The 14,320-nt window shown below is 62.3% G+C and overlaps 1 protein-coding gene across 1 annotated transcript; it reads left to right on the plus strand.

The window, feature by feature from the left end:
- Positions 1 to 703: 703 nt before the first annotated feature.
- RAMP3 (receptor activity modifying protein 3) lies at positions 704 to 13,044 on the plus strand. Its single transcript, XM_027573981.2, has 3 exons — positions 704 to 955; positions 6,853 to 6,985; positions 11,708 to 13,044. Exons 1-3 carry the CDS (start codon positions 895 to 897, stop codon positions 11,961 to 11,963), a joined length of 450 nt encoding a protein of 149 aa, XP_027429782.1. The 5' UTR covers positions 704 to 894; the 3' UTR covers positions 11,964 to 13,044.
- Positions 13,045 to 14,320: the final 1,276 nt, after the last annotated feature.

Raw genomic sequence — 14,320 nt, forward strand, 5'->3', positions numbered from 1 at the left:
TAAGTGATCTAGCAGAGTCTCTCCCTCCCCCACTCCAGGCCCGCGACACTCCTGGCCGTCAGGTCTTCCCGGTGACCAGTCACTCTCCTGGCCCTGATTTTGTCCTTTGAGGTTTCCCAGAGGTCACAGGGCAGGGCCTGAGGACTGGAGCTTCCAGCTACGGGTAGTGGTGTGTGTGTACGCGCGCGCGCGCGCACCAGGGTGCTGTACCTGCCCAGGCCCCCATCCCTTTCTGGTGCAGAGGGATGCAGAGGAACAGGGAAGCCCCCAGAAAAGTATCCTGGGGGGCTTGGGGCCAATAAGGACTCGGGGATCAGCCGCTTCACTCTGGTGGCCCCTCCCTGCTCCAGCACACAGGGCACCCCTCCGCGGCCCCACCTCTCCTCCGGCTGGTGCCACCCCCGCACACCCTCCCCTCCAGTCTCTCTTGGGCTTGGATCGTGCAGCCTCCTGCCCCAGGCACCTTCCCAGCCCTCGGCCTCCCGCTCCCCGCCTCCCGGCGCACCCCCGGACGCGCACCCACTCCTTCCCGCTCCCTAGGCCGCCCCTCCCCCCCAGCCCGCCCCCGTCCTGCCAACCGCGCGCTCGTCGCCGGCAGCACCCTGGAACCGGAGGGCCGCGGCTCGCACCGGGGGTGGGGGGCGTGTCTTGAGGGTGTGCGCTCCGGCTAGGGGGCGAGTCCTGGGGGGGGCGGGGAGGTGGGGCGCGTCCCGGGAGGGCGCGTCCCGGACAAGCGCGCGCTCTGGAAGCAGGAGTGTCCCCTGTGGGTGGGCGCGTCCCCGAGGGGAAGGGCGCAGTCTAGGGGCGGGCTCTCCTCGGCCCCACCCTCGACCGCGTCCCCCCGCCCCCCGGCGCCCCCCGCGCACCCAGCCGGGACCGAGCCGACCGCGCGCCATGGAGACGCGAGAGCGGCGGCGCCGGCAGGCTCGGCTGCTGCTGATGTTGCTGCTCTGCGGTAAGGGGGGCCGCGGGGTCCCGCGCCAGGGCTCCCCGACCTCCTCCGGGGCCGCGGGGACCCGCGCGGGCTCCCACCTCCCGCGCCCGCACCCGGCCGCGCCTCCCGCCCGGCACGGATCCCGGCCTGCCCGGCGCGCCCGGCTCCGGAACGGCGAGCCCTGAGCCCCGGCGTCGTCCCCAGCCGCCGCGGGAGGGTCCTGCCCGCGGTCCCCGGAGGAGCCGGAGGCGACGGCCGGGGGCTGGGAGGGGAGGCGCGGGGTCTCGAGCGGGATCTGCCCGGCCAGCGGGCTGGGGCCGCGCCTGCTCCTCGCAGCCGAGATGTCGCCGGTCTCGCTGCCGGCGGGCTGGGGATGGCCTGCCAGGGCGACACCCCGAGCGAGCTGAGGCCGCGCAGGTCCGGCTCCCACTTCGCTGGTAGGTAGTGAGCTCCCCGTCCTGGAGCTCTTGCGTGCACCCCACGCCCAGGGCTTGGGTGAGAGGAATCCAGACCCCGCAGGGCTGGTCCTTTCCACTTGTACTTGTCCTCGGAGGACAGCCCTTCGGTGTGTGTGCGCGTGTGCGCGGGGCCCGCAGGACCGGGAAGGGGGCAGCTCCCTGAGGCTTCGCTCCCAGATCCCTCCTCTAGCAAGGAAAAGGGGGCTCCGGGGAGGATACATTGCGATTTGGGAACGGATCGAATGAAAAGCTTGTTTTGAAAAATTTTACTAAAGAGAGGATCCAAGATCAAGTAAGAGGGTGTGTGTGTGTGTGTGTGTGTGTGTGTGTGTTTGGGGAGGGCTTCTCTGGGAGAGGCTTGCTGAGCTGGCTGCTCAGGTGAGGTGGGGAGCCCTGGCCTGGGGGTCAGGGGGCTCAGGGCCTCTCCGAGGGGCCGCTGTCCCCTGGGTCCTGTGGGAGGCCAGCCTTGCCCTCGCTGGCCCACCCACGTCCCTGGCTGTAAGATGCAGAGTTGACCTTGTTTGAAATCGTTGTCGGCTTTGCTGATTTGGAACTGGTTAGGAGGAGGCAAAGGGCTGGTTTGGCCCCTTGGCTTCCTGATCTCTGGGCCGCCTTTCCCCTGGAGATGTCTGGGTGGGGAAAGTGGGGCTTCGTCTCACCTTCCAGGGTCAGAGCCTAGGGTTAGGCGGATTTTTGTGTTGAAGGAAAGGGTGTGTGGTGGCTTGCAAACATTGGGAACACACTGACGTGGGATCTCAGTAAGCCTCACATGCGAGGCCCCTGGAATGGAGATTTTGGTTCCTCAAGGGAAGGGAGCCCTTAGCTTCATTCCGAGGTTGGTTGAGGCTCCCCTGACCTGCCTCCAGCATGGGATTGTGAAGGACCAGAGGCAGACCCTGCACAAACATCTTCCTAACAACACTGGGTTCGGGTCTGGAGGGCCATCTGGTCCTCCCTCCGTGGCTCCACGGTCGCCCTTCCATGGAGCTTGGGTGGCTCCAGGGGCCGACAGCACCCCCAGACAGCGCTGGTGCTGTGTGCGAGCATGGCACCGTCCTCTTTTTGTCAGTGGTCAGTAATGATGTCCTGATGCCGAGTCACCTCCTGTCACCCTGACTCGCATGCGCTCCATCGGGCCCAGTGACCCAGGGGCCGCACAGAGGTGGTTGGCCGAGAGGGGCCTCGACCGTCTTCTGACCCCACTCCTTGTTTTATAGATAAGAAATTGAGGTCCAGGGTGGGGAGGACACTACCCAGACTTGGGCAGGGGCAGAACCTTCCAGACACTATGGCCAGCCTGGCCATGCCTGCCACTCAGAGCCTGGTGACTGGTGTGGTTGCTCCTCATTTCCATCTGAGCTGGATGAGAGGCTCCTGTATTTCGTTTCCAAATGCCCTGCTGTAAAAGGCCTTTTTCTGGGAAATGCATCTGTCTGGCCGTTTATCACCTCCTGGAGTCTGGAAGTTCCTGAGCCAAAAGGAGCCCAGTACTACGTTTTTTTTTGTTTCCCTGATGGAACCAACTGGGTTTTGTATTTCAGTTTAATTCCGGAGACCTTTACTGATGCAGCTGGTAGCTGGTGGCAGCCACCCACTTTCTTGGTGTTGTCAGGAATCTGCGTCTTTACCTGCTGTTCTAACACTGGCTGGGGGGTTGGATTTTGCAGGGAGTGTTTGAACAGGGTGTGCATCAGAGATGGTGCTAGAATGCCCCCCCCGCCCTCCCTGCCCCCGGCCCCAGGACACCTCTGGTTTGTCCCACGGTGCCTGCCTTGGGCAGACCCGGCGGTGACACTGTCCTGGTACCCTCAGAGCACCCCCCAGGGTCCTTAAGGGCCAACGCTGGCCAAGTTCCTGCCGCAATGCTGGTGGAGACTCTGGTCCAGGAAGAAGGAGGAGGGGCCAGCAGAGAGAGGGTCCCAGGGCAGAGGGAGGAGAACAAGAGGAAGGAAGCGCTGCGCCGGGTCTTAGTGGGTTGACAGCAGGTGGTTAGGGTACGCTGTGGGGCTCTTGGGGGTCCAGGTCCAGGGGTTGCCAGTCCAGGGGTCCAGGGGGTCCAGAGGTGCAGGTCCACGTGTCGGGGTCCAGCCCAGGTGTCGGATCAGGTAGACGGTCTAGGTAAAGATGGATTTTCGCTGGAAGGTGAAGCAGCAGCAAGGAGGAAGTGACAGTGTGGGACTTGTGTGGCTTATGCCCCTGTGGAAGGTGGGTGGAGCTCAGGAGACTCAGGTGGGCTGCTGTGATGACTCCATCAGGGAAAGGCCGGGCCCAGGAATGGGTCCAGGGGCTAGGTGTGGAGAATGCTGGTGGACTTCCAGCACCTATGATGGGGAGCCCACTGGGGAGCCGGAGAGAGAGGTGCCTTTGGAATAGGGCAGTGATGGGAGAAGGGAATGTGGGCTGGCTTCATCATCATTCCCCCCCACCCCCACGGGCCCCCAAGGGCCTGCACTCCCCAGAGTCACTCACACCATGCCCATGTGGCCCTGGACTCAGGGCTGCCTTCTTGCCAGCAGACGGGCAGGTGCATCTGGGCAGGGTGCTGGATCGAGGCCAGCCCATGGCACACCCTGGCTCACACTGACTCTGCGTTTGGCTGTGGGAAAGTCGATTTTCCTCTGGGCATTTAAACCGGGGGGACGGGGGGCAGGAGACATGATGCTGTTCCTCAGGCAAACCACGGATGGGATTGGCATGAGGGTGTCGGCTCAGGCCAGCATGACAGGCCACTGGGGGGCAGCTCTGCAGGAAGGTGGTGTGGGCTTGACCCCCCACTGTGTTACTGAGCAGGTGGATGATCTTCCCTTCGTGGTGACTCTGTCTTTTTAAGTGCCTCTGCGAGTGGGACCTTACTTAGGACAGGGCATTCTGTGGACATTGGTCAGGGGTTGTGGAGGAGATGGCAAGGCTCCTCTTGAAGGGACATAGGCTTGAGTCTTGGCTGCTGCATGCCTGGACTCTGTGAGTGAAGGTTCAGAGACTGGGTTCAGCGGGAGAGTGCTGGGGTTGAAAACTGCCCTGGGAAGCCTGCCTCAGTCTGGCTCAGGCTCCACCTTTCCAACCTAACTGCCACCCCTTCACCCCCAACAACTGTGGGTGCCCCCCTCCAGCTAAGTGCAGTCTGGCTCCATGGCCTCCTGTCTGTACCTGGCATTCCCTCACTGTTCGTTTTCTGTGATCTCACTGATTTTTTTTTTTTAACTATTCATTTGTCTGTAAATTAGTGAGAGAAGAGTATTTAATTCTCAGCTGTTACTGTGGATTTGTCATTTTGTTCCTTGCAGTTCTATCCATTTTTGCCTCCTGTGTTTTGATGCTCTGTTATTAGGGGCGTACATGTTTAGCATTGCTATGTCTCCTTGGTGAATTGAACCATTTATCATTGTGAAAGACCCTCCTTATCTCTGATAATATTCTTTGCTCTGAAATATACTTCGTTCAGAATTCATATAGCCACTCCACCTTTCTTTGGATTAGTAGTAGCAAGGTATGTCTTTCTCCACCCTTTTACTTTGAATGTATTTGAGTTTTTTTGTTTAAAGTAGGATTCTTGTGAACAGCCTATGGTTGGGGCTTGTTTTTGGATCTCATCTAACAACTTTGCTTCTTAATTGGGGTGTTTAGGCCATTGACTCTCAGTCTATTTTTTTTTAAAAGATTTTATTTTTGAGTAATCTCTACACCCAAGGCTTGAACTCACAACCCTGAGATCAAGAGTCACACGCTCTACTGACTGGGCCGGCCAGGCGACCCTCAATCTGACTATTGACATGGTTTGGTTTATATATACCATTGTGTCACAGTACTTTTTCTCTTCTCTTTTTTTATGTTTTCTTTTGGACTTAATTTTTTTTTTAAACTCCTCACTGCCTTGCCCTCTTCATTCTAGCCTCCCTTCTGTTCCCAGAAGTGCCCTTATGGTCATGGGGCCACCTTCTTTGTGGCGCAAGCCCTTCCCCGAGCCAGGCACCCTGTGGCCTCCCCTGGGGACAACGTGGCCTGCAGTGCAGGATCTCAGTGGGTCAGAACCTGCTATTTCTTTCTGATGGCCATTTCTTCTGCACTTGCTTGTGCTCAGACTGTGAAATTTGTGCTGTTGGCCTCAGGAACTGATCATTCATTCATTCATTCTCTTGAAAAGTCTTTTTGGAATACCAAAGAGGTGCTGATGGTTAGGGGAGTGAGGGAGCAGCAGGGTTTTACCAAATACCTACAGTAACAACAAACGTCGTAAAGATGGGAGCCTCCTTGGGCACATGGCTAATGCCTGTCCATATGGCCCCCTGTGAGGCCAAGACCTGTTTCCCTGAGTTTACTGATGGGGAAACTGAGGTCAGCTGGTGACCAGTGATGCTGGGTGTGAGCCCAGGTCTGCCCAGTTCTGGGTGTGGGCCTTTCTCCTGTTTCCTTCCCTATGATTTCTCCTGCAACACAATACTCTCTGCCAGGACACACACAGATGTATACACACACAAACACGCATGCACACACATACAGACACACACACACGGCAGGGCTGTATGCACACACATACACGAACACACACATATGCACACACAGACACACACACACGCACGCACACACACGGCAGGGCTGTATGCACACACACACACGCACACACACACATAGACATACATATGCACACATACACACATATGCACACACATACCAGGACACACACCACAGGGCTTTCTCTTGGTTGTGTGGTGGGAGCCAAAGCAGGGGCCATGGGAAGGAAACTTTTGAGGGGTGTCTGGGGAGGAAGGGGGGTCCGGTCCTCAAGGTGAGTGCTCCTCGGTGGGGAGATGATCTGGGCGAAGGTGGAGGTGGAGGGATGGGGGAGCTGGGGGCAGAGGTGGAGTGGGGAGGGGGGTGCCGGGAATCCCGGGGGGGACCCCTGCTGGACCTGGGGGGTGACCTGGCCTCCGCTTCTGGAACATGAGTCCCTGTGTCTCGTCAGCCCCAGGCCTCCTGGAATTGAGGGGCAGCTCTGACAGGGCCGCTGGGGTTCTCCCCCATGGGGGCCTCTGCTGGTGCCCCCGTGGTCCTAGAAGGTCGGCAGACTCTCAGGATCTTTCTGGGGACATGCTCTGGGCACCCCTGACCCTGGCGCTGCAGTGGGGTTGCTTCGCCACCCCTGATGGGGGGGACCCGCTCCCCACCCCCACTGCGCACAGGAGCCCCCCGCTCTTGGCTTCCCCAGCCCCCCGTCCTCCCTCGTCTTCTCTCTCCCACACCCCGTTGGGAGACCATGGCTCTCTGGGTCCCATCTAGGTGACACCCACCCATGTGGGTCCCCTTTTGGCAGTGGCTTCACTTCTCTGGGCCCCCCGGGGGGGGGCCGGCGTGAGGGACCCCAGCTGCCTGCGGGGGTGCGGGGGACGTCGGCAGGAGGCTTGAGGGTCACATGCAAGCCACATTGCCAGCAGTGTCATATGCCCGTGGCTGTCCCCTCTCCAGGTGGGTGTCCCCGAGTGGGTGGCTGCAACGAGACTCGCATGCTGGAGAAGCTGCCCCTCTGCGGGAAGGCCTTCGCCGACATGATGCACAAGGTGGACGTCTGGAAGTGGTGCAACCTGTCCGAGTTCATCGTGTGAGTGCCGCTGCTCCACACGGGCTGCCCACCCCTGCTGCCGCCTGCCCTCCCTGCTCACCCCTGCCCTCCCCTGCCACACCTGCCCCCTGCCCTCCCTTGCCACCGCCTGCCCACCCCTGCTCACCCCTGTCACCCCTGCCCTCCCCTGCTGCCGCATGCCCTCCCTGCTCACCCCTGCCACCACCTGCCCACGCCTGCCCTCCTCTGCTCACCCCTGCCCTCCCTTGCTGCTGCCTGCCCTCCCTGCTCACCCCTGCTGTCACCTGCCCACCCCTGCCCTCCCCTGCGACCACTTGCCCACCCCTGCTCACCCCTGCCACCGCCTGCCCACCCCTGCTCACCCCTGTCACCCCTGCCCTCCCTTGCTGCTGCCTGCCCTCCCTGCTCACCCCTGCCCTCCCTGCCGCCGCCTGCCCTCCCTGCCCTCCCCTGCCATTCCCAGCAGATGCAGAAATTTCACTCTGTTTTGTTCAGGAACAGTACCCCCACACCAGCTGTGCCAGGTCCATGCAGGGGTTGTGGGTGTGGACCTACCCCCGGAGCCACTGTCTGCTGGGGCACTGGGCATGGAAGCCCCTAGAACAGCCATTGGGGTTGGAGAGCAGGGGGCCTGGGTTTGGAGGAATAAGGGCTGAAGCAGCTGAGCAGACCTGGGGCTTCTGGGGAGGACGGGGGCTCCCAGCAGGCATGGGGCAGGGTAGCTCGCCCTGTGGGGGCCACCAGCATAGCCCCAGCCATGATGGGGAGATGCAGAGAGGGTGGGCAGGCCCGTCGCTGATGATTTGCAAGGAGGTAAAAGCCAGTGTGTCTCGATGTTTCATGCTAAGTGTGATCCTGGGCACCTTCTTGTCCTCGGAGCCGTGAGGAAGCTTCTGGACACAAGGCTTGGAGTGGACATGGGAGGAGGGCCAGGGAGGGCGAGGTGGGAGATTCCCACCCTGTGCCTCTGTCCCCGCTAAAGCCTCCGTGAGGAGGTCAAGTTGATGTCCAGCCCTGCGGCCAGAGGAGCAGGCTGCCAGAGGGGCATCTGGGGTCAGAGCACCAGCGGGAGCTGACTTCCCACCCCAGCTGAGCCAGACCCCACGCCCGAGAGGGGGGCTGGCCTCCAAAGACCTGGGTGGTCTGCAAGGCAGCTGAGGGCCGTCCGAGGGGCAGCTGGGGTCCAGAGCCCCTCCCTGAGGCTTGTTCTCTGGGCCGTTGGGACTGGGGCGCCTCTTCATACCCGTGACCATGGCCCAGGCCCAGGCCCCAGAGCCGAGAGCCTGGGGACAGCGGCTGGTGCCCAGCCGCCCCTTCCCCTGCACCCAGGAGGGGACCCCTTGGCTGAGCCGTCCTTCCTGAGGCGGAGGGGGGCTGCCAGGGCTCCCTCGGAGGGCCCAGCGGAGCCTGGGATGTTGCGGGCAACCCTTTCCCCCAGGCCCGAACCCCTGCCGGCCCAGAGCCCCCTGGTCATGAGCATCCAGGTGGGACTGAGCCATTGGATAAAGGGCTCTGGCAGGAACAGCAGGGCGGGGACCCACATCTTGAGATCCCCGTGCAACGGGAGGGGGACCCCAGTGCCTCATCAGTACCTCAGGGGCAGCTTGAGGGCCAGAGAGGGAGTGCGGCAGACGCAGAAAGCGCCCCTGGCGGTGGAAGACTGAGCAGAAGGGCAGAGCTGGGCGCGTGAGGCGGTTGGGGGTCCTGGGGGCAGGAGTTCTAGAAGACAGGCAGGGGGACACAGGGAGAAACTCAGGGCCATTTCCAGGTGAGGGCTCAGGTGCAGACCCCGAGGGCTCGCCCCGTGCCTGGCACCAAGGCTGTGGACCAAGGCGCATGCCGCGAAGGGGCAAAGACATGTGGGTAGAAAGACAACAGGGGGCTGGACGCACGTGAGGACTGGGGGCCTCAGGCTCCCTTTGCAGCCCTGGAAACCAGGAGGGGGTGGGGCCGGGGCCTCAGATTTCTAGACCGCTTTTCCCCGCCAATCCGTCATCATGGAAACAGCCCCAGGCACACAGAACTCCCACCTCGTGTCTCCTGAGCGCCCTTTCTCAGGGTGCAGGGGTGGTGCCATCCCCCCGCCCCCCAGAGGGTGAGCAAACCACAAAAGAGGACAGAGCCAGAGGCAGAGTGGGAGGGCGGGCCCAGGGGTCCCAGTGGCCACGAGCACCTGGGGGGGCCTGTCCCCACGGTGACCCATGTCTGAGGTCACTGCCCTTGTCCTCACCCCACAGCCAGCTCGCTGAGGATGGAGACCCCCTCCATCCCATTAAGGGGAGGCTGCTGGGGAGGTTTCCAAGTGCCGTGCCGTATCGCCTACGAACAATAATGCAGGCAGTGAATCTTGAAGGAAAGCAAGGAGCTGAGTCGGAAGCTGAGTTGGGAAAGGGTCTGCCTGGTGGGAGAGGGCATCTCACTGGGCGGCTCCCGGGCTGTGTACCCCGCCCCCCCACCATCGGGGCTAGAGCTGCATCTTCTTTAACTGTGTGTGCAGAGCCCCAGGAGCTGGAGGGAGGGTGTTCCGGGGGCCACACCCCAGGGGGACATGGGGAGGCCCCGGGTGACCAGGCGATGCTAGGGAAAAACAAGCTGTGCTGTGACCCTGATTCCCTGATGTCATGCATATAGGGCCTTCCCTTGTGAAGAACCCCTCAGCTGTGTCTCCAGCCTGAGCTGGGGCCAGTGAGTTAGCAGGGTGTGGGGCTGTGTGCAGATGGCAGGATGCCAGGGAGTCATGGCCTCTGCAACCCTTGTTGGCCCAGCTAGCCCCCAGCATTCTCGAGAAGCACCGGGCGTGGGTATTTGGCATGCGTCTCCGTGAGCTGATCCACAGACATGGGTGCTATGCTCAGCGCTGTGCATGGATGCACATGGGTGCACTCACCTGACCCTCTCCATTATCCTACTGGATAGGTACTATGAACCCCACTTACAGGTGGAGAAAGTGAAGCTCAGGAACACAAGAAACGTGGCTGAAATCTGGAAGGTGGTCTGTGCTGAGGCGGGAGGCAGCCTGTCAGCCCACGCTGTTCCACACTGCCTTCTGGGGGCGTGGGCCCCAGCTCCAATGCCTGGCTTTGCACACTTGTGTCCAGGTTCATCTGGCCTCATCTCGGCCCTGGGGAGTGGTGGTGGCCTTCCCACAGGCAAGGGAGTCAGAGCATAGGGTTCTTGTCAGACTCCGGGGACGGTGGCTGCCCCAAGCCGAGGCCAGGTTGGATCTCTCCTGGACAGCAGGCCACTGAGTCCGTGTGTGCAGGGGTGGGTCTGGGGATGACGGGCTTCCTGTGGACCAGACCTGGGCACGTCCCAGGCTCTGGACATAACTCAGGCCGTCCTTTCTGCTTCTGGCTCTCTTCCGTTTGTGTGGGCTCCTCCTCGTAGGCATTACCTGGGGGGCCCAGGTGTGGGACCTGCATTCCAGCCTCTGGGCTAGGACCCTGCCAGGAGGGCTGGGCACCCGGAGGGCCTGGCCACGTGAATCCATTGCCCCTCCTTTCGTACCCCTTGTTGGGCAGAGACAGCCTCTGTGTAGGAAGCAGCTCCTTCCTGTTGATGGCTCAGGCCAGGCCATGTTCTGCAGGACAATGCAGGAAGGAGGACACGGGGCACAGAGCCTCAGGCCTGCCTCACCCCAGCCTTCGTTTCTGTGGGGAGCCAAGGTTGGAACCCCTGGCCCTCCTGCTCCTGATCTACATGCAGCACTCAGCCAGGTGTGGGAAGGCCCAGGCCGTGGACAGAGCTGGTGCACCCTGGCACGTGTCCGTCTAGCCCTCTCTCTGGAGCATCTTGGGGGCTGGTCGCCAGTCTAGGCTCCCACTTCCAGAGGCCGCTGGTTGTGTTCAGGGCAAGGTTGCCGTTCGGCTGACTCTGCGTCCCCATAGCTGCACCGTGGTCGGCTGTTTGAACTGTCCAGAGCCCACCTGCTGGACAGACGTGGCACCTCATGGGTGGCTTGCTGAGTGCCCTTCGGAGGTCTGATGACACGGACAGGGAGGCCCTTGGGGGTGGGGGCTCGAGCCTGTCCTGTCCGATGGGGGCTGCCCCCGCCTGACCTGGCAAATGAGGCAGCTGGCCCTTGGCCTTGGAGGCCCCTCTCTTGGGGCCCAGAGTGTCTTAGATGATGCGGGCCTTGTGGGTCGTGCATCCCTCTGCCTTGAAGAAAGGGGTCAGGCCTGATGTGTCCTCTGGGCAGACTGGGAAGTCCTGGGAGCCCTGGGGGCTGGGCCTAGACTGGGGGCTCTGGGAGCTCACGGTCTCCCAGGGAGTTGGTCACGGGCGTGAGGTGTAGACAGAACTCAGTCGCAGTGCTTACTTGCTCTGTTTGGTCTTGGTTGAGATGGGAGGTCTGGGGTCTGGGCCAAATGAGCTCAGGGTGTGTGCAGAGGTCACCTCACTGGCATGGGGGGGGTCAGGCGTGGGGGGATTCGTGGCAGGCATCTGGCCGAGCGGAGTGGAGCCTGGTTGTGCGCGTGGGGGGAGGTGGCTGAGGCGCAGGGGAGGAAAGGCTTGGCGGCGGTGGGGGTGGGGGGTGGGAATGATCACCTTGCCCCAGGAGCCTCTGGGCAAGGAGGCAGCATGTCGGATAGGCTCCATGGTATGAGGGTCCCCGGGGGCGCTCCTGTCCCCGCTGTGTCCAGCGCCGCCCAGCACTGGGCCCCACCCCCTGCTCTCCGGGGTGACGGCCCGCATGATGGGGGCGGGGGGAGCCAGTTGTCACACCCTCTGCCTTTGCAGGTACTACGAGACCTTCACCAACTGCACGGAGGTGGAGACCAACGTGGTGGGCTGCTACTGGCCCAACCCCCTGGCACAGGGTTTCATCAGCGGCGTCCACAGGCAGTTCTTCGCCAACTGCACGGTGGACAGGACGCACTGGGAGGACCCCCCGGACGAGGTTCTCATCCCGCTCATTGCTGTGCCGGTCCTGCTGACCGTGGCCATGGCTGGCCTGGTGGTGTGGCGCAGCAAGCGCCCTGACCAGCTGCTGTGAGGCTCGGCGGTCAGAGGGGCCGCGCCTAGAGAGAGGGAAGGCCGGGCCGGGGGCTGGGGAGCCGCCCAGGACCCGGACCCGGACCCGGCGGTCGTGGGCAGGCGTCACCCGGCCCCGCAGCTCACTGCAGTCATGCTGCTCACCCAGGCTCTTCCTCTTTCTTGGGCTGGGGAAGAAAACGCACCAAGCCCGGAGCCCGAATCGCTGCTGCTGTGCCCGCTGCCCAGGCTGGGTGTCCAGGCCATTCCTTTGCAGAGCCCTGCCTGGCCCTGGCCGGGCCTCCTGCCCTCACCCTGCCCGGTCCCTGGCTCTGACTCCACCTCCCAACCCGACCTTGACCCCTGTCCTGACTCCAGCCCCTGCCTGGCTCTGACTCCACCTCCCAACCCGACCCCACCCCCTGCCCTGACCCCACCCCTGTCCCGACCCCACCCCCTGCCCTGACCCCACCTGCTGCCTGGCTCTGACTCCACCTCCCAGCCTGACCCCACCACCTGCCCTGACCCCGCCCCTATCCCGACCCACCCCCGCCCTGACTCCACCTCATGCCTTGATCCCAGGCCTGGCCCTGCTCTGACTCTACCTCCCAACTCGACCCCACCCCCTCCCCTGGCCACACCCCCTGTCCTGACCCCACCTTCCAACCCGGCCTACCCTCTACTGGCCCCACCCCCTGACCTGACTCCACCTCCTGCACTGGCCCTGGCTCCTCCCCTGGGTTGACGCCACCCCCCCCGCCCCCGGGCGCTGCCCTGGGCCTCCCTGGCCGGCCCACTCACACCTGAGCTGGGGTTGCATAGAGTGTGAGTGCTGTGTTTGTAGGATCTTGCTGCGCTGTGTCTGAGCCCTCCTGGCAGGGAGCCCATGCACGGCCTGAGGACGGAAAACCCCGACAGACTGAGAGTCAGGCCGGGGTCCCCTGGCGGCCAGGCACCGCCTGAGACCTCTTGTCTGTGCCCCCAGCGCAGACCTCCTTCCCAGGCCCCAGTGAGTCAGGCCCCTCTGGGCTGGGGTCCCGTGAGCTGCGTGCTGGCTGAGCTCTGTACTGTGTGTGCTTTCTCTGAGTAAAGAGTCATCCGCTTCTGGCTTTCCTGTTTTATTTCAGGGTATTCGGAGAGAGGCCTGTCTCTTGGGGCTGACAAGTCCTCACGCCCGTTTTCCAGATAGGGAGTGACTGAGGGATGCCCCAGAACCCCTAAATGTCAGAGTTCTGAGGGCTTCAAGCCAGGGGGATGTGGGCGGGTGGAGGGCCGCCAGGCAGGTGCTGGTGGCCTGTTCTGTGCGCGTTTCGGGTCGCCTGCTGGGTTTTCGCGGGAGGGGCCCGGTGCTGGTCCTGGGGACATCCGATGGAGCATTGGATGGAGGCGTCTTGCTGGCTGCTGGCCCTGCTCCAGTCCCAAGGCTGTCTTTGCACGTGGGCTGTTTCCACCACACCCTTGCTGGGACCAGCGGTGGGGCTGGGCTCTGGGGGAGGCCAGAGAGAGCAGGCAGGCAGGTCCCGTGCCCTTCAGAGGCCCTGTTCCTCTTGCTACCCCAGCTCTTGATGACTTTCCCCTGCAAGGGGTCCGAGCAGAATGGAACCAGCAACTGCTGGTTCTCTGGAACCCTGTCCCAGGATGCGGTGGTCACACCCAAGGATCTCCACCGACTGTCACCTGGCCAGCCAGAGCCTACCTGCTCCCTGCTACTTTGGGGTTGAGTCTCCATGGCCGGGGCCCTCCCTTGGGGAGCTGTCATCTGTCTGCCATCGCTCTGAAAATCATCTTTGGCTGGAGGTGGGGTATGAGTGTCCTCTGCTCAGCTTTGTGGGGCTGACAGGTCACAGCGCAGCCAGGGGGACCCTCACTGTCCCATGTTCACGGAGGGTGACCAGCAGGAGAGAACGTGGCATACCTGCTGTGGGTGGATGGGGCCGAGGTGCAGGGATGAGGTCGTCCTGGGCAGAGCCAACCTGGGCAGCCCAGGATGTTCCTTGGGGTCTCCCAGGCCTGTTGCATTTGTAAACTTATATCCATGTGAAGCTGCGTGTAGTCGGGGACTGTGCTGGCCTGGGCTCTGCGTCCATTCTCACGCTCAGCCTGGCTCAGCCGTCCGCCCCTTGACCCTTCCCTCCCCGGGGCTGCCTCGGGTCACTCATCCCTATATGGTGAACGGATGTAACCACAGGTGAAGGTAGACCAGGGCCGCAGAACCTGCTTCCTTTGGCTCCCGCTTCTATGCTCCATATGTTTTGTTTCTAAGCATTTTGGTCGTTTAGAAGGATATTATTTTAGTCCGTTTGGGCAGCTACAGCAACATACCACAGACTGGGTGGCTTGTAAACAACAGAAATTGACTTCTCACAGTTTCAAGGGCTG

This window comes from Zalophus californianus, chromosome 12 (genome assembly GCF_009762305.2).
Source record: "Zalophus californianus isolate mZalCal1 chromosome 12, mZalCal1.pri.v2, whole genome shotgun sequence".
Classification (NCBI taxonomy): domain Eukaryota; kingdom Metazoa; phylum Chordata; class Mammalia; order Carnivora; family Otariidae; genus Zalophus; species Zalophus californianus.